The sequence below is a fragment of the Eretmochelys imbricata genome, chromosome 12 (assembly GCF_965152235.1).
Source record: "Eretmochelys imbricata isolate rEreImb1 chromosome 12, rEreImb1.hap1, whole genome shotgun sequence".
Lineage (NCBI taxonomy): Eukaryota > Metazoa > Chordata > Testudines > Cheloniidae > Eretmochelys > Eretmochelys imbricata.
In genome coordinates, this window is record NC_135583.1 from 4,162,733 (window position 1) to 4,190,436 (window position 27,704).

Sequence of the window (27,704 nt, forward strand, 5' to 3'; positions counted from 1 at the left end):
ACTGTGCAGCAAAGGGACCTACCAGCAACTGCACCACAACGTCGACCAGCGAGGCGAAGAAGCCCTTGGGGGCATTGAGCTTTTCGTGGGAGTAGCGCACGGCCCGCCGGAGAATCCTTCTCAGAACATACCTGCGGGAACAGCACAGAAAGGGGATCCTCACTTGGACATTACGCCCCTCTCCCCTCCTGCCAGTGGGATCCGCCAGCAGCTAAACATGGGCAATGCAAATACTGAGAGCCTCTTCCTCAGCTCCTCTCACCTAGTTTTGGAATCCACGCCCTCAACACCTGTGGGTGGGAGATGAGGTGTGCTGGCAGAGTGCAGGGTGTGGGGAGCAGGACTAGAACAGCAGAGGGGCTGCGTGTCAGGACTGAGGGGCATCGGCACAGCTGTGTGAGAGACGAACATATGCCAGGCTGCATCAGACCCAAGGTCCATCAGAGGAAGCTGTAAAAACCCTACAGTTATAGATGTGAGATAATCTGCCTGCAGATTAGGTCTCACACTGACCTCTAACTGTTAGAGCCTAGTTTACACCCAGCAGCATAAGGCTTCACATCACTTCCCAAAATGTTGTGATCAGTAATTATGATTGCTCTGGCTATTCTTGATATCTGTATAAGTGACCAATGCCTTTTTGAATCTTGCTAAATTCTTGGCCTCACAGTCTTCCTGTGTTTGTGAGTTCCATAGTCTAATTATACATTGTGCAGAAAAATATTTCCTTCTATTAGTTTTGAATTTTCCTCCTTTTAATTTTATTCAATGTCCCCTTGTTCTTGTGTTAATGAGACACAGACACCAGAACTTCCGGATCTACCTTCTCTACAAGTCAGTATTTTCCATACTTCTACCGTGTCCCCTTTTATCTCTCTTTGCTCAGGTAAAAATCCCCGTTTTTCAGTCATTCATCACATGAGAGTTTTTCTAGGCCATTGATCATTCTCATCACTCTTCTCTGACCACACCTCTAGTTCTGCAATAAGCTGGGGTGACCAGTGACAGACAAGGCCACACCTTTCACTTATATCAAGGCATTTTAATACTTTCAGTGTTATTCTCCACCCCATTCCTGACACATCCTAAATCTCATTGCTTTGACACCCAGGTCCCTTTCTAGGGTTGATCCATCTATGGAGTTTACCTCCTTTATTTTTAGCTTCAGGACCTTTTTGACTAATCTTCACATTTTACTGAAATCTCCCTTTCTAAAGGTTAATGATGCTGTGTCACTTTCTGTAGCCTACTCACCCCCTGGATATCAACACTAATTATATTATGGTCACTGTTAGAGTGGCTTAACTACTCTCCCTTCTTGAACTGGTGTCTGTGTGTTCACTTAAAGCTGAGTTACGAACAGCCTCTCTTCTTGTGCTCTAGAACTAGCTGTTCTACGAAGCAGCCACTTTTAAAAGCTGTCTTTTTAAACTTGGTCCCATTGGGTCATTTGATCAGTTTATACGGTTAGTGGGGGTCTCCAATTACTACCACGTTGTTCGATTTCGCTACCTCTGCTCTCCAACACTGTGCACTCGCTCAATCTCCTTTACTTGACACAGGCCTGCAGTACAGCCCTAGTCATAGATTTACACTCTTACAGCTTGGGAACTACCTCCCTGTGGAGCAGCTGCACATCAGCATTGAGGGCCACTGGCCGAAGCATGTGTGTGAGAAGCCCAGAGCTGGAATAGCAGGGGCAGAGCTGACACTCAGGACTGAGATGCATGGACAGCACTGGGTGGAACATTTGCACAGCACTTACCCAAACCACAATAAGCCTGGCTCCAAGCCCTGCTATTGATCCCTTCCAGCCTTCTCAATTACAAGGAAAATAGTGCCTTGCATGTGCAGGTGGTTCAAATGAGGGATCTCCAGATGTCCAAAGGAGTGAGAAGACCCTCACTGCACCCAGAGTAGTGGGGGACACCACACCACCTCTGTTTCCCAGATCAAGATGTCAATGGCTGTAAGTTTCACCTGCCTCTAAATGGTGGAATTTCACCATCGCCAGGACTGACCTGCAGCCTCTGGACACACACACAACCTGCAGTAACACCACTCCTGCTTCCTCCCCGGTTCAGTAATGCACAGTTGTGCCACATGCACTCTTACCCTCTGCCAGTGTTGTCAGGTCTCCCTCCATCAGCAAGGGCCACAGTGATAGTTCGGGCATGGTCTGCCAGGACTCTGTATGCCATGTCTATACCGTCTACATCCTCAGCACCAACCTTCCCTGTGTACGCCCTGACCCCAGTGCCCTATGCAGAGAGAGGACACAGTGGGTATGGAGAACCTTGCTGTCTTGTCTGCTTATAGAAGGACACACAAAGATGGTTAGATACATGGCTCTGCTCGGCAGCATGGCCTGGATGACCCAAGTCCAGGGCTGGCCTTGCTCTCCTTGCTCAGGGCCAGTGGAGGCTGGGAATGTTATGGAGGCAGCACACTTCTCTGGATAGGAGAAGGGTACCTCACTATCCCCCGCACCCTCTGGAATAGAGGCCGAGTGGCTCTGGAAGGAGCCAAGCTCAGCTCTCCCTGATCAGAAGGGAGCAAGCAAAGTGAAACTGCTTGGCTCAGACAGAGCCCAGGTCAGCAAAGGCAGTGACTGAGATGGAGAATCCAACAAGATTTGGAGTGACAGCTGCGGCTGGTTTTGCTATGCTGGGTCACAGACTCCAGCCAGGCATAACCAATACAGCCAACAACTCTTTCCCCCAAGCAGTTTCACTGCAGTCCCCATTCTATTTACCACGCTCTATTGCTGCTTTCAGGGCCTGGCTTCTTCCTTCACTGACAACACCAGTGTTCAGGGAAAGCCGCCTTAAAGGCGACCTGCAAAGAGAAACAGGTGTTTGTGGCCTTTTCTTTGTTCCTTTATGGTCGATGGAGATGGCCTGGGAAGGCTTTTCACAAACAAGCCCCCAGAATGCAGCTTTTCTGCCTGTTTTTTTATATTTGAAATATTGATCCTATCAACTCATTTGTAGAAATGAGGATGACTGGGAGACTGGTAGGATGAGAATATCAGAAACCCCCAGTAAGGGAAAGTCTACTGACAGACAGGGGAAGGGATTTTTAGTCAGACTGTGAAACCCATGTGTTAACATCTAGTCAATTCCAATGTCTAAGAAACGTTCAGGAGAAAGGATGTCTTTCTTAAAGATTCAACCCCCTCCCCAAGGGCTCAGATTGCTCACAATCCACATTTCAGAGTCTTCCAGCAAAATCAAGATGATCACATGGGATATTCCAAATGAGAAAAGCAAGCAGAAAAACAACTTTTTTTTATCGTAAAGAACCAAAAAGGAGCATAAATCCACCCACTTCTGCTGCGCATCTTTCAGACACCACCCCACAGGACAGCATATGCCACTTACATAGAATCATAGACTTTAAGGTCAGAAGGGACCATTATGATCATCTAGTCTGACCTGCACAACGCAGGCCACAGAATCTCACCCACCAATTCCTGTAACCGTAACAAACCTCTAACCTATGTCTGAGCTATTGAAGTCCTCAAATCATGGTTTAAAGACTTTGAGGTGCAGAGAATCCTCCAGCAAGTGACCCGTGCCCCACGCTGCAGAGGAAGGCGAAAAATCCCCAGGGCCTCTGCCAATCTGCCCTGGAGGAAAATTCCTTCCTGACCCCAAATATGGCGATCAGCAGAACCCTGAGCATGTGGGCAAGACTCACCAGCTGGCTACCCAGGAAAGAATTCTCTGTAGTAACTCAGATCCCATCCCATCTAACATCCCATCACAGGCCATTGGGCATATCTACCGCTAATAGTTGAAGATCAATTAATTGCCAAAATTAGGCTAATTTATCAAGCTTAGTCTTGAAGCCAGATATGTCTTTTGCCCCCACTGCTTCCCTTGGAAGGCTGTTCCAGAACTTCACTCCTCTGATGGTTACAAACCTTCATCTAATTTCTGATTAGATAACAGAGATGGATTATACAAGTCAAGCTATGTAGTCCTGAAAGCCTTGGAGCAGGGGGGTTTTAAGGCAGGTGACCAGCTGCTGAAGTTTGGCTTTGGACCCAGTTTCACCACCAAGATCCCCACACTGGGTCCCGCCCATCTTTCCAGTTGAGGAGAGCTGGACATGGCACCCTTCAGGGCACAATGAGACTTCCCCCAGTGCTTGGACAGGGTGGCGGTGGGTAATCAAGAGGAGGAGGAGAGGTGGGGGACCCTCTCCACCAAGACTCCCAAAGGAGGTACATGCTGCTTCTGCAAAGTTCCCAGCCTCTGCTGGCCCAGAGCATGATAAATGGAGCTTGGCCCTGAACACAGAGCTGTGCCATCTCAAGCCTACTGATCAGGTCCATTTGTTTAAAACAAAGTCTCTTTGAGTCAGGCTTTATAGGGCTCTGAAAAGCTCTTAGTGCAGGTAGGAAGCTTGCAAAAGGAAGGCCGCTATATAGAGGGGAGGGCGGTGTCTCCTACTTTCAAAGATGACCAAACGGTTCATGGTCAGCACAGCTCACAGGGAAACATCCCCATGAGCTGCTCTGATCAGATGCCACATGCTCTCCCCAGATTCACTCCTAAAGCAGCAGCTACGGAATAGTCTAGCCTTCTACCCTTACCAAGGTACAAATCTGCAAGCCAAGCGTTTTTAGGTTGACATTTTTAGGTTCTCACAGCCACTAGGAAGTCACCATGGTCCCCTCCTCTGGGACAGCTTCCCTGAGTGTACAGTGCCATGCACAATATGAGGCTATGCATAACAGGGTAAGCAGACAAATTTTGATCAGGTTCAATGGCCCAGTCATGGATCTGTACCTTCTGGATGGCTTCAAAGTAGGGGATGAAGAGATCAGTGTCATAGTTGGACATCTTGTTCTGCAGCACAGACACCAGCCTTTCCAGACCCAACCCAGTATCAATGTTCTTCTTGGGAAGAGGTTTCAGGGTCCCGTCAGCCTCTCTGCCCAACCCCAGGGAAAAAGACAAACAGTCATTGAATGGGTTGCTGCAGCAGGGCTGCCATCTCTTCTCTCATCCCCACAAGACTTTAAATGATCCCCCTGGTCTTATAAGGCAGGCAGACACATGGGCCCCCAGGAGCCTTAATAAGAGGGTAAGTAACAAGACACTCAAGAGCAAACTAGAACCAGCATAAACAAATCCTCCCTCACCCCAGAGAAATGGGCTGAATAAGTGTCCCCAGCCTGGCCCAGGAGGCAGCCACAGACTAACTCATGTATATGGGAGTAGGGGGGGAGCATTGCAAAGTCACAGGCCAGTGACGGAACGGCCCTTCTTCCAGAGCTATAACGAGAGAAAGGTCAGCCACCTCAACCCCACTGATCAAGGCTGTGATGGGAGATGGCGCAGAAGTCAGCTCAGTGGGGAGTGGAGCCAAGCGTTTGGCCTGAAGGACTCCCACTGAATTACAGCTTGCAGAGCCTCCAAGCATGACGACAGTCCTTTCCGCTCAGCAGCTGGGCTTGATTATTTGCTCCCAATAGCTGCTTAGGGAAGATGGTTAACACACACGAAATACCTTGTACTGAGTGACATGGGGTGCTGGGAGTGCAGCTTAGCTGCTGGGGTGTGGAGGGTGAAGAGAGAGGAGTCTTAATGGGCCCCCCCCGTATCTGATGAAGAACGGCAGTGGCGGGTCACTAGAAGGAGCCCGATCAGCGGTGCTAGAGGCTAGTCACGGGGCAGAGGTGTTACACAGGGAAAAACAGTGGGAGGTAACTACAGGTGAACTACAACCTCCCTCCTCCTAAATCCCAGATTTCACAATTTAACCATATTCCCCCAACACCCATCAGGGGCAGCTCAGAAGCCAGCTGTGGGGTTGGTGAGAACAGTTCACACTGGAGGGCGGAGGCTCCTAAGCCTGCAGCCTCCCGGTGCTGCGGCTTTACAGAGCTGTCTTTTTACCAGAGTGAAGCTCTCCTTCTCCATTAAACAAGAAATGCCTGGAGGGGGCAGGCTCTTGGCTCACCTGTTAAACTGTATAAACACCAGGTTCCAGATCTCCAAGACATTGGGGTCATCTTGATTGACGAGGTGTGAGGCATCCCTGTCCCCAATCCGGTCATAATGAATCTCACTGCAGGGGCCACAGGGGCCTGTCTCTCCCATTTCCCAGAAGTTATCCTTCATGCTGCCAGGCAGGATCTTGCTCTCAGCCAGTCTGTACCATGAAAGTGCCCATTAAATCAGAGAGGTGAGAGCAAGACAGGGACCTCTCCCAATTCAGGGGCAAATAAAGAAACCACCTTTTACTTGTTAAAACTCATTGAATGGGTTGGAAGAGCCCACAGGCTTTCGAGAGAGACCCAGCTGAGATCCTGCTTTCTAACACCTACCATTTGGACTTCCCATTCTAGCAGGACCAAACAAGTGCCCCACTCCCCCACTTCAAAACTGACACATTCACAAGAAGCTCATCTCTCCTGGTGAGAGGCCTGTTGTACGTAGAATATTTTTAAAATGCCACCATGTGCTTTTAGAACTGAAAGCGATCCATTTTTTACAATCTTCTGTCCTCAGGGACAAGTCTGGCCTTGGTTAGGCTTCATTAGGGGATTTCTTTTGTGCAGAAAGCCCAGGCTTTATTTAAACAACGATACAACAGGATGCATCTCAATCTCTCCCTTTTAATTACGAGTGTCACCTCAAAGCCCTTGGCTTTATGGCTCTTCCACTCAGAGAATGTGATCTGTGATATGCTGCCACGGTGAAGACCCACTGATGTGTGTCCATTGCCAAATAAGACATGCTGCATTTCCTTAAAATAAAATGCTGTGTGAAGTAAATACCACCTACTTCCTCTGTTCCCACTGCAAAGCATATAGGATTTCAGCCAGCAATGTATCTTCAGCATGGTCATAAATGGGTTTCCATGCGGCTTCTGATTCCATTTCAGTGGTATAAGGTTAATTCTTTCACAGCAATGGCCCACTCTTGCTGATGGAAGAGAATTTGCACGTCCTGAGTCTGTCCAGTAATCCTGTGCTGAAGGGATTCAGCCTTCACAGGTGTATCTACAATCTCAAAGATCCCATTTCCTAGCTGGCAAGGGTTGCCTGGTTAGGCTGGGTCAATGTTTTACTTATTTCAGTCTATGTAATCTCCCAGGCTCAGGTGCCACTGGAAATCCAATCTGTGACTACAGAACAACGCAGCAGCAGATCCCAGCTCTTGTAAATGGCAGTAAATTAAATTAAATAATCACTAAATGGAAACTTCCCTTCCCCTCAAATTTCCCCAGCCCCTCTCCCACTCCAAACACCCATTTGAAGACAGACTTTGCAGTATGCCCTGGAAATCAGCAGATCCAGACTATTTCAAGCCAAGAAGAAAGCAATCCCAAAGTCACAGGCTCCTTGTGGAGAACACGACATCAGCAGCTCCCATTCAAGCAAGCCAAAACAGTTCCACTTTGAATGTTTTTGCTGAGCACTGCTGCAGCAGGATAGCGCAGGAGTGCTCTGTCAGGCAGACCCATCCCAGGCCATTTAGGACTTTACAGATCAAAGCCTACATCTTTAACTCCATCTGGAAACCAACAGGCAGCCAGTGCAGACCACAGAACATAAGTGTCATGTGCTCACTGCACTTATGACTCACAAGGAGCTTCTCAGCAGAGAGGTCAAAGACTGACTGGGCTGTGGGGAGTGAATTATTTCTCACCCCATCAAGCTATCCCTTTAGGGTGTGGTTTGGCTCACTGGTGAGACAATATGAAGCTTATTCCACCTCAACCATGGCATGGGCAATCAAGGGACTCCAGGCTCCAAGGCTGTCAGGCCTGCACCTATCACCAGCACGGTTTTCATAAGAAAAGTTATATTTTTAAATGCCCTTACCCCAAATCCTGCCAGATCTGTTTGCACTCAAGGTCTGGCTCTAATCCAGCTGCCTTGTTGCCACCAAAGTAAGTGACATAGAGTCTTTCAATGGGGATGCCGAACTCGTTGGTGAGAAGCTCCAGAGCCAGTTTACAAGCCAGTTCCTGCACCAAGAAAGACAAGGTTAGTGAGGAAAAGCAAACAGATCTTCATACCCATACAACACAGCCCAACCCAGAACAGGCAGGAGTTGAAGGCACAAACTGTAATGCCTCAGAATAGGCTTTGCACATCACCAAGTCTAAAGTAAACTGAATAGGAAGCACAGGGAACACAGAACACATGAAACATCCTCTCACTGACTCCACTGCATACAACAGCATTGAAGCCTGGAACCTACACAATGGATTGCCCTTCTCTCTAGGCCCACTGCAGTTACCCCTTGGCAGAGCTGGCGGCTCAAAACACCTGCCCCTCAGAACCTGAAATGAGCGGAAGTCTTAGACTTTTAGATAGCAAATAAGGTCAAGAACCAGAGTGCTTTAGCCAACGACAGCTGAAACAGGCAGGCCAATATTTGCAGGGGGCAGGAAATCCCCATACATCAATAAACTTAGGGTTCCCTGGATGGCTTCATACAAGCAGCCAAAGAATAAAAAATTAACACTTAGCAGGTTCCACTGTGATTCTCTCTTTCCTCATTGATTTTTGGTTCTACTGTTATTTTAATTACCTTGCTGCACTTTGATCAGCTTCATAAAGTTCAGTGGCACAGTATTAACTCTTGAACTAAGCCACTTGCAAGGACATCACGCTTCCTCATTTTATGCTCCTATCTCCTCAGCAAGTCCTCCTCACTATCTCCGGCTTGCATCCAGAACATCTGCTGGAACCCTGCCTCCAAAGTCCTAAAGCCTGCAATCTGAGCCACTTACAAATGAAGGGCTGCAGAAAGTGCACTGGAAAATGACCATTCTGGATGATAGCCTGCTTAGACGCTAAAAGCCTGACACAAGGAATTGCTTTGCCTTTCGTAGCCCATTGGACCAGGAGACTTTAATCCAATTTAAAAGTACTGGTTTATTTGTATTTATTTATTGATTCCCTATTGTTATAAGAATGAATGTTGGTCACACTGCTGTAGTGCTAACAAGATGTTCAGATTGTACTTCTTACACTGCACTGAGATTAGACAAACAAGAACACAATTCTACAGAGAGCTTTTCACATTTGAAGGCTTTACAAACATTAGCTAATTAATCCTCACAACATCCCTGGGAGGCAGGGAGGCAGCTATGGCCTTTTTCCATCCAGAAGGGTCCCAAGTGCTTTATTATCCGATGCACAGATACATTCTTACTTTCTATCGACGGTCCCACTGTTGTGAGATGGTATACAGAATTTTCTGTCTTAGGCGACTAACTTATGAATCTTACTACCATGCTCAGGGTCTAACTGATCGCCAGATTTGGGGTCTGGAAGGAATCTTCCCAAAGGTCAGATTGCCTGCGACCTTTGGGGCTTTTCACATTCCTCTGCAGCATGGGGCATAGATCACCTGCCAGGATCATCTGGGCATTGTTAGTATATAGGCTTATTTGTCAGCCTGAGATAGAATTTTGGGTTTGACCTTTGATACTCATATCTCATACTAATATGTGTAAACAAAGGACAAAGACTGTGTATGTTTCTTCTGCCTAGTCAGATGGTTTTGTCAGTACAAGGAGAACAGATAAGACCAGTTAAAGTGTTACAGGGCATGGTGGGAGTGTAATATATGAGCACATTTTAAGTCTGCCTCAACCCCTATCTCAAGGCAAAGTCAAGCAACCAGTCAGGAAGGGCAAGGGGGGACTGGGTGGAAGGTATAAAACACTAAAAAACCAAAGAAATGCCCATCCCTGACCAGAGCACAACCTCACTCCTTACCCCTCCCATGGGGTACAAAAGAGGTGGGACGAAGACCCCCAACCCAAAACGGAACATGACCCTAAGTTGTAAGGGGTGGGACTGTGGGCATCCATTGCAGGTATATTTGGACCTGCTAAGAAGGAGGGCATGGGAAACAGGGACACAGACAAGGCTCTGTGGTGTTAGAACTGGGAAGGGGGACATGGGGTAAATGCTCTGCGGCATCAGAGCTGGGAAGGGGGATGTGGGATAAATGCTCTGCAGTGTCAGAGCTGGGAACAGACCACTGGGAAATAGACACTGCTGGCGTGTAGAGCTCTGGATATGCTTGCTTGGAACTAACCCCAATAAACATCACATTGCCTGCTCTTCAGACTTTTGCTTTCTGTCTGCGTGACAAGAACCAGAGTAGAGGGTGAAGGGAAAGCCCTCTAACAGGCATAACCAACCTAATCATTCCCTGCCATCACAGGAAACTTGGGCATTAGTGGCATCTCAGTTACTCCCATTCTCTGCCTGCCATACACAACAGTCCTTGTGTTAGCCTCCCAAAGACTGGTTTAACCGAGGTCATCAGGCTCAATGTAGAGGTATTTGGTTGAAGTTTAGTGGCCTGGAGGTCAGACTAGATGATCTGATGGTCCCCTCTGGCCTTAAACTTCATGAAAGCTCCGCTTAGATTACAGATCCCCGCTTACCTTGAAGTAATCTCCAAATGACCAGGACCCCAGCATCTCAAAGAAGGTGTGGTGATAGACGTCTTTCCCCACATCATCCAGGTCATTGTGTTTGCCCCCAGCTCGGATGCACTTCTGGGTATTGACGGCTCTGGTCAGTTTAGCCATGGGGTGGGAGGGGTCAAGGGTATTGAGGAAGATGGGTTTGAACTGGGAGGAAATAGAAACAAGATGATTTAAACTTAAGAACTCACCTAGGCAGCGAGCACTCTGTGGGTCAGTATGTGTGGGCCAATAAGAACATGCCCAATGCATGTATTTAGAAATGCTGAGGTTGCCACTCCACCAGACTAGGGAACCTTTCCATCACTCCGACCAAACCAGGAGCAGTACTGGTGTACTCCCAGGGGTGCGGCATCCACCTGTCTGTGCCCAGGAGGAGGGCAATTATGCCCTCTGCCCCAATTCAAATAAAAGACTACCAAAGTTTTTTTTAAAAACAGGATTTGTTTGCTTGGTGCTGAGGGCCTAATCCAAACCCCACTGTAGTCCTGTCACTGGCTGCCTGGGTACTTGGACCAGGCCCCAGTGGCGGAATGACAGTATGGGAATGAGGGAAATGATGCCTGGTACACAGAACGGAGAGGTCTCTGGAAAGCCCCCCGTGTCTGAGCAGGGTTCCCCCAAGGAGCAGGGAGCAGTCTGCTCCTCCACCAAGGATTCCATATGGGGAGGGAGGGAGGCTTTAAACACCAACCACGGTTTAGCAGAATCATTGTTGAGAAAAGTTGTGCTAAGTCAGCACATCCCCCAGGTGACATGGCCAGACTCCATTCCCAGCCAGGGCTGCCCTGCTCTGGGCCCTCCAGCGTACACGGACATCTTCTCTAACATCATCACAACACAGCACTGGGAGCCCACAGCCAGGGGTCTGACGGGGAACTGCTGGAGCAATTCAAGCCCGTTATATCTCACCAGAATGAATTTCAGAACGATAAATACTAGCCACAATATACACGGCCAAGCACTCCTTAGTTCTTTGCTCCTGTAGAAAGCACAGGACAGGTACCAAAGTCACACAGTCCTAGGGGAGAGTCCTACCTGATTCATGCCAGCATTGGCAAAGAGCAGAGTAGGATCATCCAAGGGGATAGTCGCAGATGAGTGGACGTAGGTGTGCTGGCGCTCCTTGAAGAAATCAAGGAACTTTTGCCGGATCTGCCTAGCTGACAGTGTAGTTTCCATCCTGAGATCACCACGCAAAGCTGGCAAAATTAAAAAGAGAAAGCAGATGGGTGAAGGACACATTCTGCTTAGTTTAATGGGACAGTAATGAATAAGGATCCCGGGGAAGGGGCAACTGGGATGTAATTCACCTAATTCTTTTGTCTGGGTCTCATGAAAGTTAGGATTTTCAGATGTTAATTTCTAGTCTCACTTGTTTCCAGGAGTAATGAGAGTGTCTCACTCTGCCATAAATGGTATTTGGCTAAAGGATCACAGATTCTACAGCTTTAAGGCAAAGTATCCCCTCAACACTTGTGTGTGGATACCAAACCATTAAGCCAGATTGAGCATGGCTCCTCTGGGGAGGGGCCCTGAGTCACAGATACAAAGGCCTACAGTACTGGTGACTCTATGCTGTGGCTCATGAATGCCATCCAACAAGGAACACATTGCCTTGCAAATACAATAGACAGAAAATGGGTTTTAAGTGATCATTGCATGCTCTACAAACCACGAGTTAGGGCTGGCAATTCAATAATTCACTTAGCAGGAAAAAAAAGGGAACAGATTGATATAGTTTAAAAAAACCCTAAACATCAGGATGCAAGGAAATCGAGACTTAAGGATCCAGCACCAATCATCACTATCCTACAGCAAATTAATTACCAGCCCTTCTCCCCAGAGAACACTGGCTGCTTCCCGCTTCCTCTCAAGACGGAAAAGAGGACTGGGGACATGCTGCAGTCCCTGAAAATGTGTATGGGAGAACTGGTAAGTAAGGTCTTCTCCAGCTGCCAGGGGGACAGCAGGCAGAAGTAAGAAAGGGGTCTGAATGGTTTCTTTCTGTCTGCTTCTCCAGAGCCACAGGAGCAGCAGAGGAACCAGCAGTATGATTGTCAGTGCAACAACCCTTCAGCAGCCCACATGTATTTCAGTTCCCAGTCACCCAGGCCCAGATTCACAAAAGCATTTAAGCACCTAGCTCCCATTGAAATCAATGGGAACTAAGTGTCTAAATATCTTAGAGGATCTGAGTCTTGGAGTCCATTCTGGAACCCTCCAGAGGAGTTTAGAGAGAAAGAAGTGTCCCGAGCAGAGAATCTGCCTGTCCACCACCCAAGTCATTAGAGCAGCTGCCTCCCTCTGAGCAAGGGAGAAGAAGCTGGGGTTGGAAGCAAGGGGAAAAAAATCTAAATGTAAAAAACCACAAAATCGTTTTTAAAGTGTATTAAAACGCCTGGTGACATTTTAGCTGTAAGGCTTTTTCACTTCTCCCAGAGCGAGGATTTTGGCAAGAACCACCCATTTAGCGAACTGGCCAAAGGTCATACGCAAAGAACTGAACCCAGGAATCCTGACTTCCAGTCCCCAGTTCAAACCAATACCCCTCGCAGCATATGTGGATGGAAAACAGGCTATGCCATTTTAAGCAGGGCTAAGATGATGCAACAAGACTCCAAACATTTACAAATAGGGAACAACCCCAATGCACCTGGCATTGGCAACTGTGGGAAGTCAGGATACCGACCTAGACAGACCATGGGTCAGACCCAGTATGGCCATTACGTTGTCCACGGCATGCATCCGATGAAGTGGGCTGTAGCCCACGAAAGCTTACGCTCAAATCAATGTGTTAGCCTCAAAGGTGCCCCAAGTCCTCCTGTTCTTTTCACATTCCTAAAGTACATTTAAAATGCGGGCCCAGGGGGCCTGACATTCGGGAGATCTCGCTGAAAACACTAGAGCCAAAGAACTGCACCCAGACCTAGGCCCAGAAGGCCCCGGGACTGCCAGAGCCCCGCCACGTGCCCGCTCCCGGCGCGCCGGCAGGTCCCACGGCCCCGCCCCTCCGACCCGGGCCCCCACCCCTCGCCCGCGTGGCTCGGCCCCCAGCCCGCGCGCCCAGGCCCGCCGCCAGACTCCCAGCATCCCCCGCGGCCGCGGGCCTGGAGCCCAGCGCCGGCGGCGGCGGAGCGAGCGGCTCGGGAAGCGGGGGCACCGCGGGAAGCGGGGGGAGGGGGGGATCCTGCTCCCGCTCCCTGCCGGCACGGCACGGCTCGGTCCGGTCCCCCCTCCGCTGCCAGCGCCCCCGGGCCTGCCCGCCCTTACCTCCGCCCGGCAGCGCCGCCACCGCACTCCGCGCCTCACCGCGCAACCGAACCCGCTGCGCCCTCCGCCCCGCCCCCCGCCGGGCCGGGCGCCGGCCACTGATTGGTCTCTGCCGCTGACAGCCACCCGCGGCCCTGGGGCGGTGCGTGTGTGACGTCACGGGGAAGGGGCGGGGGGGCGGCTGATGCAACGGCCACGAAATGGCCTCCCGTGGGGGAGGGGAGGGAGGCAGGGCTGCCATCGTCGCTTCGCACTGGGCGGGGCCAGAGGGGAGCGCGGGCCCTGAGGCCCCTGTGGGCGGGGCGGGGCGGGGCCCCGGGCCCTGCGGCCTGGCCGGGCGTTCCGCGCGCGGGCCGGCGCCCCCTGCTGGCGTAACGAGGGCGAGCTGGGGGACAGGATAGCTCAGTGGCTCGAGCGTCGGCCTGCGAAGCCCAGGGCTGCGAGTTCAATCCTTGAGCGGGCTGTTGGTGGCCCTGGGCACCACGCTAGGTAATCGGGAGGGTGGAAGAGCACGGGGGCCGATGAAGCCCTCTTGCTCTAGGCCCAGACAAACTGCGGCCCCTCTGCTCCCGGAGCTTTCTGTGACCCTGCCCGGCTCCGGGGAAGCTAGCACGCAAACAGGCAGGTTCGCACAGGGCTCGCCGGCCACGGCCAGCTTCGGCCTGGGAAACGTAGAGATGAGGCAGAAACGTTCAGCAAAAACCAGTAACAAATAGACCCCAGTAAGGCAAGGCTCGGGCAACGCTACTGAGGAAAAACACAACTGGCTGCTTCAGCTGATTGGCTACGGTATTGTAGGGGGCAGCAGGGAACGGGTTGCCTAAGCTTGTGTAGTGAAGTAGGCAAAGGTATAAGACGTACGCTGCGAAGGCCTGGGGCGCCCAGAGTCGTCCGGGAATACGGGACGGGGCGGAGTGCTGCAGGCAGGGCGCAGTGCACGCCCCTCGCGTGCATTCGAGCAAACTGGAACGTGTTTGGCTCGGATCCAATGACAAGGAGCAAATGGAAAAGATTTTGTACAGTAGACTGGCCTCAGTATCGGCTAGAGGACCAGGAATGGTGGCCACCAGGAGGGTCAATCAATTATAATACGATCCTCCAGCGAACGGGTAAATGGAATGAACATCTGTATGCGCAAGCGTTTATGGCTTTAAGAGATAGAACAGACATTCTGCAGAGCTGTAATTTGACTCCAACAGGACCAGTAGTAGCTAATGTTAGCCCCCAGAACCCCCCCCAATGTTGTAATGGCAGATTCGGTGTCCCCTTTGGCCCCCACACCCCCACCTTATAAGGGTAGGATGCCTCGGGTTACAGAGATTGCCCCCTCAGTGGGACTCTATCCTTTGATTACCGAGACTGTTGTGGCTCGCCCAGAGGCAGACGGACGCCAGGCCACCACCATGCAAGTTTACACCCATGTGCCATTCAATCCAATAGACTTAGCAGCTTTTAAAACACAGGCTGGGGAATTCTCCACGAACCCAAGCCAGTTTATTTCAGTCTTTGAGGAGTGCCTCAGTAGTCACAGCTGGATTAGGACGACTGTAATATCCTCCTGAGAACCCTGTTGTCTGGGGTAGAGCAGAATCAGGTTACAGCTAAGGCAAGGGAGGAGGCAAGGCAGAGACACGAAAGCCATGGATCTGCCGGATCTCTCTAAGCCATTTCAATTGTATATACATGAACGAAAAGGGGTGGCCCTGGGAGTGCTAACCCAGTTGCTGGGGACCTGGAAACGTCCCGTGGCTTATTTTTCCAAACAACTGGATCAGGTTGCAAAGGGTTGGCTGGCATGTTTACGGGCGGGCGCAGCTACTGCCCTAGTACTTGAGGAAGCCGAGAAGCTAACATTGGGAGGGGTTATGCAAATATATACTCCCCATATGGTCCGAGCCCTGCTAGACACCAAGGGTGGGCTCTGGTTCACCCAGGCTCAGATTGCTAGGTGTCAGGCTAAGCTGTTAGAGAACCCCGAGGTCACCCTTGCCCCTCCCTTAACCCAGCCACCCTCTTGCCAGAATCAGAGGAACAGGAACATGACTGTTTAGAGATCATAGATGCCCAATACTCCAGCCACCAGGACTTAAAGGATCAGCCGCTCCCAAATGCGGATTATGAGTGGTACACTGATGGTAGCAGCATTGTCATGGAGGGGCAAAGGAGGGCAGGTTATGCTGTCGTGACCCTCCATGATACCGTAGAGGCCGAGAGGTTGCCCACCGGGACCTCTGCCCAGCTGGCTGAGCTAGTAGCCCTGACCCGTGCACTCAAACTGTCAAAGGGAAAGCGGGTCAATATTTTTACCGATTCAAAGTATGCTTTTGGGATGCTACATGCTCATGCTGGCCTGTGGAAGCAAAGGGGAATGCTAACGGCCCAAGGCTCCCCAGTCAAGTATGGGCCCCAAATTCTCCGGCTCCTAGAAGCCATACAACTCCCCTCGGAAGTAGCGGTGGTGCACTGTAGAGCCCATCGAAGGGAAAATCAAGACATGGCCGGGGCAATGCCAGGGCGGACAGAGAAGCCAAGCATGCCGCCACCTTAACTCCACCGGGAGCTGAGGATGCCCACATGCATACCCTCATCCCATCAGTGGGGGAGCTTCCGACCCCTCAGTACTCTGGGGAAGAGAGGAAACTAGCTGACAAACTCGGTCTTCAGGAAAAAGAGGGATAGCTTCATTCCGCAGAAGGGAAGATCCTCCTACCGAAGGGCCTGATCCGGCCAGTACTGCAGCAGTTACACCAAACCACTCACACCGGCAGAGAGGCCCTTATCCAGCTAATGGGAAAATACTTCTTGACTTCTGGACTCCAACCCCTGGCTACCCAGATACAGGCTGACTGTTTAGTCTGCCAAAAGAATAACCCCCGGCCAGGACATCCAGTAACACCAGCTACCCTGGAACCCACTCCAGGCCCCAGACTGGTGTGGCAAATAGATTTTACTGAGTTTCGCCGAACTCAAGTGTTCAGATATCTCCTTGTCTTGGTGGACCAATTCAGCGGATGGCCTGAAGCCTTCCCAAGCCTTAATTGCACTGCCAAAACAGTGGCCCTCAAGTTTGTTAGGGAAATTATTCCCTGCTTCGGACTCCCCCAATGGATGGAATCTGACAATAGGACGCACTTCACATCAAAGATCATTCAAAACATCTCAGATGCCTTACAGATCCCCTGGGAACTCCATACGCCCTGGAGACCGCAAGCCAGTGGTGTAGTGGAGCGTACCAATCAAACCCTTAAGCGACACCTCTCAAAAGTGTGCCAAGAAGCCTCCCTGCGATGGCCCGATGCTCTGCCCCTTGTCCTGCTCTGTGTCCGTGCGCTCCCGAAGGGTAAATTAGGGCTTAGTCCCTTTAAAATTATGTTTGGAAGGGCATGGCCTATGAATGGGACACCGGTTCTGGTAGGGGAGTGGGAAATGGGGTTTGGTTTTTTGTCTCAGTACATGTGCTTTCTGTCTGCTGTTCTCTCTTCTCTCCACAGGTATGCCAAAGACTTCCAGCCTCTTCCATTGGATGCCCCTGTCCTCTCCTTGCAGCCAGGTGACTCCGTGCTGGTTCGTACCTGGAAGGATGAGCCTCTCCAAGAGAAGTGGAAGGGACCCCACACCGTCCTGCTGGTTTCCCACACGGCGGCAAAGGTCGAGGGACACAAAAACTGGATCCATCGCTCTCGCCTGAAGGCGGTGCCTACTCTTCCACCGGCAGAAGTGGACCGTCCAGCCCATCACCACCTCACCCCTCGATGATCTTGGACTCAAATTATTGTTTAAAAAGACATAAGCACGGGGGGTGGGGGGGAGCTACAAGGGCATATACACCATTTGTGTATATACATACATTTGTCCCCAGCCGCAAATACCTCTATTCCTTTACGTAATAGTGCTGGCCAAGATACAGGTGAAGGGCTTCAATATTACACCCCCTTAGAAGCCGCAGCTGGCAAAGCGGGGCACAATGGCAAGGTAGCCAATGGACAGTCCTTTTATGTCTGTGGTAACTCAGCCTATAAATGGCTACCCCACCACTGGCAAGGAAGCTGTTATGTGGGATACCTTATCCCTCCCCTTCGGGTCATGACCCAACTCCCATCGGGCCATCCCCGGCATCAGCGGTCCCTGTATGCCACCCCCGAACCCATTAGCGAGGAAGATAGATTCGGTATGATTCTTATCCCAGACTACAGGGTAGGTAGATTGGCCAACCTCCATCGTCAGCTTTCTGTATTCCTCACTAAGTTTGCCAATGATACCTTAGCCATAGAAAAAAGCCTTAATTCAGACTTTACCAGCTCTGGTTGTTGTCCCTGCAAAACCGTCAGGCCCTAGATTACCTTTTGGCTGCGCAGGGTGGGGTGTGTGCCCTGATTGGGGAAGAATGCTGTACGTATGTCCCAGAAAATGCACAGGATATTAACAAGCACATCATGTCAGCCGAACAGGCTCTTAACCAGTGGGAAGCCCAGGAAAGAGAGCCCACTATTTTTGACTCACTCTGGGGATGGCTGCCCGACCTGGGGGGAGGCATTGTTCGTCTCCTGGTCACAGGTGCCATGTTGTGTATTATCATTCTCCTCTTGCTTGCCTGTTGTAAAGCACTCATATACAAAATACGTGCCTCCCGCTCCACAGAAACCCCATTATATCCTCTTGTTGAGGATTCTAACTCCTGAGCGCGGAATCACTTATTGTCTTTGGAATATGAGACAACTCAGTTGCAAGCTTGTTGAGTGTTCTCAAAGGAGGGAGTTGTTGGTGACACTGGGCACTACTCTAGGTAACTCGAGAGGGTGGAAGACCACGAGGGTCGATGAAGCCCTCTTGCTCTAGGCCCGGACAGACTGAGGCCCCTCTGCTCCTTGAACTTTCTGTGACCCTTCACAACTGTGAGGAAGCTAGCACACAAACAGACAGGTTTGCATACGGCTCACCGGCCAAGGCCAGCTTCGGCCTGGGAAACGTAGAGATGAGGCAGAAATGTTTAGCAAAAACTAGTAACAGACCCAAATAAAGCAAGGCTCGGGCAATACTACTGAGGAAAAACACAACTGGCTGCTCTAGCCGATTGGCTACGGTATTGTACGGGGCAACAGGTAATTGGTTGCATAAGCTTGTGTAGTGAAGTAGGCAAAGGTATAAAATGTATACTGGTATCTGCATGCGGGGCTGTGGGATTTGAGACAGCTCAGTCTCCCTGCGCCCTATTTGGAGCTCCAGATAAATCTCTCTGCTTCTCCACCCTGTTGTGGTCATTGGCGCGATGCACACCAGGCAACGAACCCAGCTGCTGCTTGCCTCGGGCACTCTGTGCCGGCAACAGGGCCATTTAGGGATCTGGGGCAAAAATTGGGGATTGGTCCTGCTTTGAGCAGGGGGTGGGACGAGATGACCTCCTGAGGTCCCTTCCAACCCTGATATTCTATGATTCTATGAGTCCGCCCCGTTGCCCCTCGGGCGACAGCCCGGGGCACTGTGCCAAGAACGGACACACCAGCCCACAGGGACGGGGGCTGGCGAGGACCTTGCCTGGGGGGAGCTCGGGCCCACGAGCGGCCAAGGTCAGCCACGTCCCCATCCTCGCGTCTCATGGCCCTGTCGCGCCTTCCTCCAGGTATTTCATCAGTTGCTCAAGGGGCAGCACCTCAGAACCAAGCCCAGACCTCGGCAATACCAGGAGAAAGGAGCTTCAGTCTCCAGAAGAAGCCAAGACAGGCAAGTAGCCAGAATACTCTTTAGTGGACTGTATGTATTCAGGGACTACTGTCCTGATTACTGAGGGACAGTTCACACTTCTCACAAGCTATTCCGAGCGTAACTTTTCTCAAGACCAGAAGAACGGCCATGCTGGGTCAGCCCAAGGTCCAGGTACCTGTTCGGCATGATGCAAGTAGAAAGTTGGCAACCCTGGGCTGGGGCTCCTCAGGGTGGGAGAACAAGACTTTAAAAAGCCCGCTCCTAAGTGCCCCGAGGAGCTAGGGAACAGGAGCTCAGGGCTACACTAGAAACTTCAAAGCGCTGCCGCGGTCACGGGGAGAGAGCTCTCCCAGCGCTCCTGGTAATCCGCCTCCACGAGGGGATTAGCTCTGAGCACTGGGAGCCTGTCCACACTAGCACTTTAAAGCACTTAGGCTTGCTGTGCTCAGGGGGATGATTTTTCTCCCCCCGAGCCAGCAAGTTTTGAGCGCTATAAAATGTCAGGGCGTGGCTGCACGTGTGAGTTACAGCGCGATAAAGGAGCCCCGGGCACACTAGCTCACTCCCCGTCCACACTAGCAAGGCACGTAGAGCGCTTTGACTGCTGGTACCTCACCTCAGCGAGTGCAATAACGTTTGCTGCGCCCTCGCTGTAGTGCCATGGCACCAGTGTGAACGAGGTGTTGCTTTACTGCGCTCTGATCAGCCTCCGGAAACATCCCATAATCCCACTCTTATGGCCACTCTTGTCATTGTTTGGAGTCGGCTGGAGGAATGCGGAAATACCCTTTGGAAGCTCCGTTTCTGACAGCCGGCTGCTTATCTGCTCCGAGACAAAGCAAGCCATTGGTGTGGAATGCTGTGTGTGTGTGAGAGAGAGAGAGAGAGAGAGGCGGGGGGAAGGGGGTCAGCTGCTGTCTGAACTCACAAGACAGAATGCTGACATGCTCTCAGCCCCCCAAAAACCCACTCTCTCTCCCCCCACATACACACAACACACTCCCTGTCACACTCCACTCCACCCCACCCCATTTGAAAAGCACATTGCAGCCACTTGCATGCTGCGATAGCTGCCCGTAATGCACCGCTCCCAATGCCGCTGCAAGTGCTGCAACTGTGGCCAAGCTAGTGCGCTTGAAGCTGTCAGTGTGGACAGATTGCAGCGCTTTCCCTACTGCGCTCTGCGAAGGCTGGTTTAACTAAAAGTGCTCTACATCTGCAAGTGTAGCCATGCTCTAAGTGTAGACAAGCCCTTGCAGTATGGGAAACTGAGTCATCTATCTGCTGCCCTGACTGGGAAAACCAAGAAGTCTGCTGTTTGCCAGGAGCTAGGATTCACGATGTGACGGAGAGACTGCCGAGACTCATCAAGCCCTCGGACCACTACCCCTTCCTGCTTCTCCACGTGGGCACCAATGATACTGCCAAGAATGACCTTGAGCGGATCACTGCAGACTACGTGGCTCTTGGAAGAAGGATAAAGGAGTTTGAGGCGCAAGTGGTGTTCTCGTCCATCCTCCCCGTGGAAGGAAAAGGCCTGGGTAGAGACTGTCGAATCGTGGAAGTCAACTAATAGCTACGCAGGTGGTGTCGGAGAGAAGGTTTTGGATTCTTTGACCATGGGATGGTGTTCCAAGAAGGAGGAGTGCTAGGCAGAGACGGGCTCCACCTAACGAAGAGAGGGAAGAGCATCTTCACAAGCAGGCTGGCTAACCTAGTGAGGAGGGCTTTAAGCTAGGTTCACCGGGGGAAGAAGACCAAAGCCCTGAGGTAAGTGCGATACCAGGAGGAAGTACAAGCAGGAGTCCCAAGAGAGAACAACCATGTAAACAAAGAGCACAAACACACACACCCCCAAAAGATCTGAAAGTATCCTGTCCCCTTATTGGTCCTTTGGCTCAGGTGCCAGCCAGGTTATCTGAGCTTCTTAAGCTTTTACATGTAACAGGATGCTGCCTCTGGCTAGGTGGGATTTTATAGCACTGTATACAGAAAGGCGGTTACCCTTCCCTTTATAGTTATGACATTCTTAAAGTGTGGCACCCAAAACTGGACACAATATTTAAAGGACATAAATCCACACCGTGTAGAGGTCAAGCACAGAAGTTTATTACGTACAGCGCTGATGGAGTGTCACCTTGCTTGTAAGGCTCAGAGACACTGTTAATTCATGGAATATCAGTATTGGAAGGGACCTCAGGAGATCTAGTGCAACCCCCTGCTCAAAGCAGGACCAATCCCCAATTTTTGCCCCAGATCCCTAAATGGCCCCCTCAAGGATTGAACTCACAACCCTGGGTTTAGCAGGCCAATGAGCCATCCATCTTCCCTTACAATGGAATATATGGATTTTTTATGGGTGCGGGACAGTGACTGGGTAGGCAGTCCCACACCCCCTGGATAGGTCTAGCAGCAAGACATGATAGGACAGTAGCCAATGGTCAAAAGTTACATAATGTCTTCGCCCATGGTCTCAGGTTGTCAAATTAACATTTAATTAGTACTTTAATAAATGTATTAATATAAAATATATATGTTGAATTCTGATTTGGGGTCCATATGAATGAAGTAGCTCCTTTGATTGTCTGACAGGTACGTATCTAGGGGTAAAAGCAAAGAAACAATGAAAGTATATTGTAATAAAGATTGTCTTTCAAGTTGTTCATTTGTGTTTTACGGCAGGCATTGGTCCCTGGGAAAGGGGGGAGGCCATATCTTAAACTGACATGCTTGAACCTTTCATAAACTCAAAGTTGGATGTGTGGGAAGAACTCCCTACAGAAGAAACTAACACAACAGAAACAGGACTTCTTTGTTCTATTTGCAACTTTGAATAAGACACAATTATTGCCCCCAACATCTGGCGTTTTGCTGACCTGGCATATCTTACCAAAAGCAAGCTTATCTTTTGGTTATTCTGCTTTCTCTTAGCTCATCACTATTTGCTAGGCCTCTGACCTCTTGACCAAACTCTGGACTTTGGGCCTATACACAAATCCATATACCAGGTTATTACATCAGCAATGGATTTTAACCATTCAATATTCCAACTGGTACGTCACCAGTGTCAAGTAGAATGGAACAATTAGCTCCCATGTCTTGTATAGGACACTACTGTTAATACACCCCAGAATGATATTGGTCTTTTTCTCAACTGTATCACATAATTGACTCAGGTTCAATTTGTGATCCACTGTATGCCCTAGATCCTTTTCTGCAGTTCTGCTGCCTAGCCTGTTATTTCCCCTTTCAAAGTTGTGCATTTGATATTTTCTTTCCCAAGTGTAAGACTTTATTTGTCTTTACTGAATTTCATCTGGTCGATTTCAGTCCAATTCTATAATTTATCAAGGTCATTTTGAATTCTGGTCCTATCCTCCAGACCACTTGCAATCCCTTCCAGCTTGGTGTTATCTGAATATTTTATAAGCATACTCTCCACACCATTACCTGAGTCAAATGAAAATATTGAATCTTTCTGAATCCAGGACAGATCCTGTGGGACCAAACTAGATATACTTCCTCGTTTGACAGCAAACTATTGATAATTATTCTTTGAGAATATTTTTTCAACCAGTTGTGCATCCACCTTATAGTAATTTCCTCTATACCACATTTCCCTAGGTTGCTTATGAGACTGTCATGTGAGACTGTCAGAAGCCTTACTAAAATCAACGTATGTCTACAGCTTCCCCTAGTCTTCTAGGCCAGTAATACCACCCCTCCTTCCTGCTGTCTCAAACCTCTCCCCCCCATGCCCTGTACTTCTTCACCGCCCCCCAATTCTCCTCCCAGCAAGCAGTCACCTGTATAATTTATATTCAAAAACAGCTTGAGTGCCTTCTACACTTTTCTGCTGTACTTAGATTACATCATCCTCCCAAACAAAGCCTTTGACTGATTCTAACAACCTTCCTCCTTTTTTTATTTTCGAGTTTCTGTTCAGGGTTTGGTTCAAACTTAGTGGCTGTGTGATACTAAGGTTCAACAGCCAGAACATCTTCCCTTGTGCCACACAGGTGCTCTGAGGCACAACCGGCTAGCAACCCTCTTGAATGCTAAGACTTCACATGCTTAGTGTAATCTGCTTGGCATACAAGTATTAGACATGTGGCTATCTTGAGAGTTACATGCTTTGGCAAATACTCCTGAAATATGGTTTTCAATTTTGCTCCCCCACAAGGGTGAAGATCAGAGCCCTGGTTTGATTCCTAGGTCTGTGCAGAAAAAGGTAGTAGACTCTGAGCCTTAAGAAATGCTATTATTCTTGGGGAGGCTGTATCTCAAGAATCTTTTAGTCAAATAACTCCAAATTTGTATTACTAACCCTATCCCACAGCCCAATGAGGCACACTAAGTTTCAAGGCCATCTGAGTAACCATGTGGATTTATAGCACTTAAAAGTGTCTACCTTTAACAACAGTTAAGGCAACCAATAAAGAAATGCACCGACGATCCTCTGCAAGAAACACCTGGATGTTACTGGACTTCAGATCGAACCATTGGGCAGCCAAACTTCACACAAAGGCAGCAGAGTGTATTTCTTTTGGTTCTGGACAGCTTCATAGCCTGGCCTATTATGAAGACCCCACATGAAAATGCTGGACATTTTCATACTATTGTGAGCTCTCAACTGGGGATCCGCAAGTGAGTTCAGGGTTGTTGGGGACACTGGGGCATGGCCACTAGGTAACTCGAGGGGATGGAAGACCACGAGTGTCGATGAAGCCCCCTCGCACTAGGCCCAGGTGTCCTTGGCCCCCCCTCCCGCCTGGAGGCACTCGCAGCAGCTCTGCATACTAGGCCCAAGTGTCCTTGGCCCCCCCGCCTGGAGGCACACACAGCAGTTATGCTGAGAATCTGCAACAGTATGTTGCAGAGTCAGACTGCCTGAAACTAAGCAAGGCCAAACAGGGGAGATATGGAAGAACAATGCTGAATAAAGCAGCTTTATGTATAGTTTAACAAATGATACAGAGAATCAGGGAACTAGCTGGGAACTGGATTGGCTGGCTATATGGATACTTGGAGCAGCTTACTATTGGATAAGTATGCTGGGAAAAAGGATGTATAAAAGCCTGTGTAACTTCCTGCTTTGTTGTACAGGATTTGAGATTCAAATCTCCCTGTACCTTTTTGAAGCTTCAAATAAACTTTTTTTGCTTCTCCACCCCGTTGTGATTATTGGGTGCAGCACACCGGGTAACGAACCAACTCAAGCTGTTGTTCAGCCTCTCGGCACTGGGTGCCGGCAACAGCTTTTGGCGTCCCTGGGTGGGCGACGAGGCTGCAATTTAGCCTTGCCCGGACCCCTCCTGGAGGTCGAGGATTGTGGTGAGAACCGACGCCCAGCGCGCACCGGTGAGTTCATCGGGGGCCTCGGAGGAGACGCGATTTGATCGACCCCAGAGGGCACAACGGTGCAACGCACTCATATAGTGGAGAAGCAGTTGTGGACGGCGGTGAAGAACCGGTCCCTTAGACGTGGGGGAGGAGCAGCTGCAGGCCACGGTGAAGAACCGGTCCCTTGGATAAGGTAGGAACCTTTTGAAATCCGGATTATATGCTCTGTTGGAACCTGGGGACGCCCAGAGTTACCCTGTAGGTATGGAACAGGGACAGAGCTCAGGGGTTAGGGCACGGTGTACACCCCTAGAGTGCATTCTAGCAAACTGGAAGGTATTTGGTGCGGATCCAATGACTAAGAGCCAATTAAAACGATTCTGTACAGTTGACTGGCCTCAATATCAACTAGAGGACCAGGAGTGGTGGCCACCAGGAGGGTCAATTAATTACAACACGATCCTCCAATTAGTTTTGTTTTGTCAGTGAATGGGTAAATGGAATGAATATTTGTATGCACAAGCGTTTATGGCTTTAAGAAATAGAACAGAGCTGTAATTTTGCAAAGTTGAAATTTGACTCCGACTGGTTCGGTAGTAGCTAATGTTAGTCCCCAGACCCCCACCCCCACTGTAATGGCAGAGCCGGTGTCCCCTTCGGTCCCCACACCTCCACCTTATAAGGGTAGGATGCCTCGGGTTACAGAGATTGCCCCCTCGGTGGGACTCTATCCTTTGCTGACCGAGACTGTTGTGGCTTGCCCAGGGGCAGACGGACGTCAGGCTACCACTATGCAAGTTTACACCCACGTGCCATTCAATCCAATAGACTTAGCAGTTTTTAAAACACAGGCTGGGGAATTCTCAATGAACCCAAGCAGGTTTATTTCAGTCTTTGAGGGGTGCCTCAGTAGTCACAAGCCGGACTGGGATGATTGTAACGTCCTCCTGCGAACCCTATTGTCTGAGGTTGAAAGACAACAGGTTGTGTCCAAGGCAAGGGAGGAGGCGCAGAGACGGTACGACCAGGATCATATTAATGTCCCTGACCTGGATGCACAAGTTCCTCGAGCAGACCCCAGGTGGGATCCAAATGATCATGGGGATATGACCCCGCCTTACCTCCTATAAGGAGTTGCTTTTACATGGACTCTGTCACTCGGCTGTCCGACATAATAATTGGGCAAAGCCATATGAAGTAATGCAGGATTTAAAAGAAAGCCCAGGGGCCTTTCTACAGCGTATTCGGGACACCATTCGACAGAACACTAATGCAGACCCCGATGATCAGGCAACTGAGTCAATTATTAAGGGAATTTTTACGAGCAGAGCAGCCCCTGATATTAAGAGAAAGTTACAAAAAAAGGAGGATTTAATGGGTATGACCATGGCACAAATTTTAGAGACTGCAAACCGAGCTTATGGTCTGAGAGAGACAGACAAGGAGAGAAAGCAAGTGAAATTGATGGTAACAGCGGTACAGGCTGGCACTAAGAGAAGTGGCCGGGGAGGAAGGGGCCATGGACGCGACCGTCCGGGCCTGCAGGAGAGACGACTGGGTCACAACCAGTGTGCCCTGTGTCGACAGGAGGGACACTGGAAAAATGAGTGCCCAAAGAGGAAAGAAAAGGGGGGTGCCCCTATGATGGCGATGGCGGCGCAGGAATAGGGGTGTCAGGGGAGACGGAACCCCTACCCCCGGAACCCCGAGTAAAGATGCGGGTGGGAAGCTCAGAAATAGATTTTTTAGTGGACTCTGGAGCGGCCCGAACTGCCGTAAATCAGCCTCTTCAGTTGCCAGTAGCAGATTCCCTTACTGTGGTGGGAGCCACAGGCAGGGACACCAAGTGCCCAGTGTATGCCCCAGCAGAATGCGCTTTGGGAAACAGGACTATATCCCACAAGCTGGTATACCTCCCTGAGTGTCCAACACCTCTGCTGGGACGGGATCTACTTTGTCGCCTCGGTGCCACCCTGCATTTTACTGAGGACGAAATAACCCTTACCTTACCCCTTGAGAATGCATGGCTCATGACCCTTGCAGTTGAGCCCTCAGCCATGCAAGCCCCAGAATGGAGCCCGTGGGAAGACCAGGTGTACCCCCTCGTGTGGGCATCAGGGATTCCAGGAAAGGCCACCCATCAGATCCCCATTACTATTCAGCTCATACCAGGGAAAGACCCAGTGCAAGTAAAACAGTATCCAATCAAGAGGGAAGCCAGAGAAGGTTTACAGGAAACTATAGATCGATTCCTAATGTATGGTATTCTCCGGGAATGTCAGTCAGCCTGGAACACTCCCATTCTACCCGTACAGAAGCCTGATGGCACGTATTGGCTGGTACAGGACCTAAGGGCAGTCAATGAACGGGTTAAGACTCTGCACCCTCTTGTCCCTAACCTGTACACCTTATTGGCTTCTATAGGGGGACAATATACCCATTTTTCAGTCCTTGATCTGAAAGATGCTTTCTTTACCATCCCAGTTGTCACCCCGTCACAGGAGATCTTCTCCTTCGAGTGGGAGGACCGAAAAAGGGTTAAAAAGCAACTTTGCTGGACAGCGTTGGCCCAGGGATTTAAAAACTCCCCCACCCTCTTTGGTCAGGCTCTGGCCAGGGACCTACAGGAGTGGGATAATGAGGAGGCCCTCCTTCTGCAGTATGTAGATGATTTGTTAATTGCCACTGTGGGCCAAAAACCCTGCCTTAAAGCCACCGTGAGCCTCCTGAATTTTATTGGACTCCGGGGATATCGTGTAGCACGGAGTAAGGCTCAAATTGCCCTCCCAGAGGTACGGTACCTCGGGTTTCACATACGGCAAGGGGAGCGTCAGCTTTCAAGCGAAAGAAAGGAAGCTATCTGTCAAGTTCCTACCCCAAGTAACCATAAGTGGCTCAGGGCATTTCTG

General features: G+C 50.1%; 1 protein-coding gene across 1 annotated transcript in view; it reads right to left on the reverse strand.

Annotated features, from left to right (window-relative positions):
- The window catches only part of AARS1 (alanyl-tRNA synthetase 1), a 48,559-nt gene extending 34,727 nt beyond the window's left edge, over window positions 1–13,832 (reverse strand). Inside the window, exons 1-8 of the mRNA XM_077831272.1 lie at window positions 13,753–13,832; window positions 11,518–11,681; window positions 10,438–10,626; window positions 7,847–7,992; window positions 5,977–6,168; window positions 4,800–4,944; window positions 2,116–2,261; window positions 23–131 (exon numbers count right to left, since the gene is read on the reverse strand). Coding sequence (XP_077687398.1) covers window positions 23–131; window positions 2,116–2,261; window positions 4,800–4,944; window positions 5,977–6,168; window positions 7,847–7,992; window positions 10,438–10,626; window positions 11,518–11,661 — 1,071 coding nt within the window. The 5' untranslated portion in view covers window positions 11,662–11,681; window positions 13,753–13,832. The remainder of the gene's footprint in view (window positions 1–22; window positions 132–2,115; window positions 2,262–4,799; window positions 4,945–5,976; window positions 6,169–7,846; window positions 7,993–10,437; window positions 10,627–11,517; window positions 11,682–13,752) is intronic.
- Between the last annotated feature and the right edge of the window lie 13,872 nt (window positions 13,833–27,704).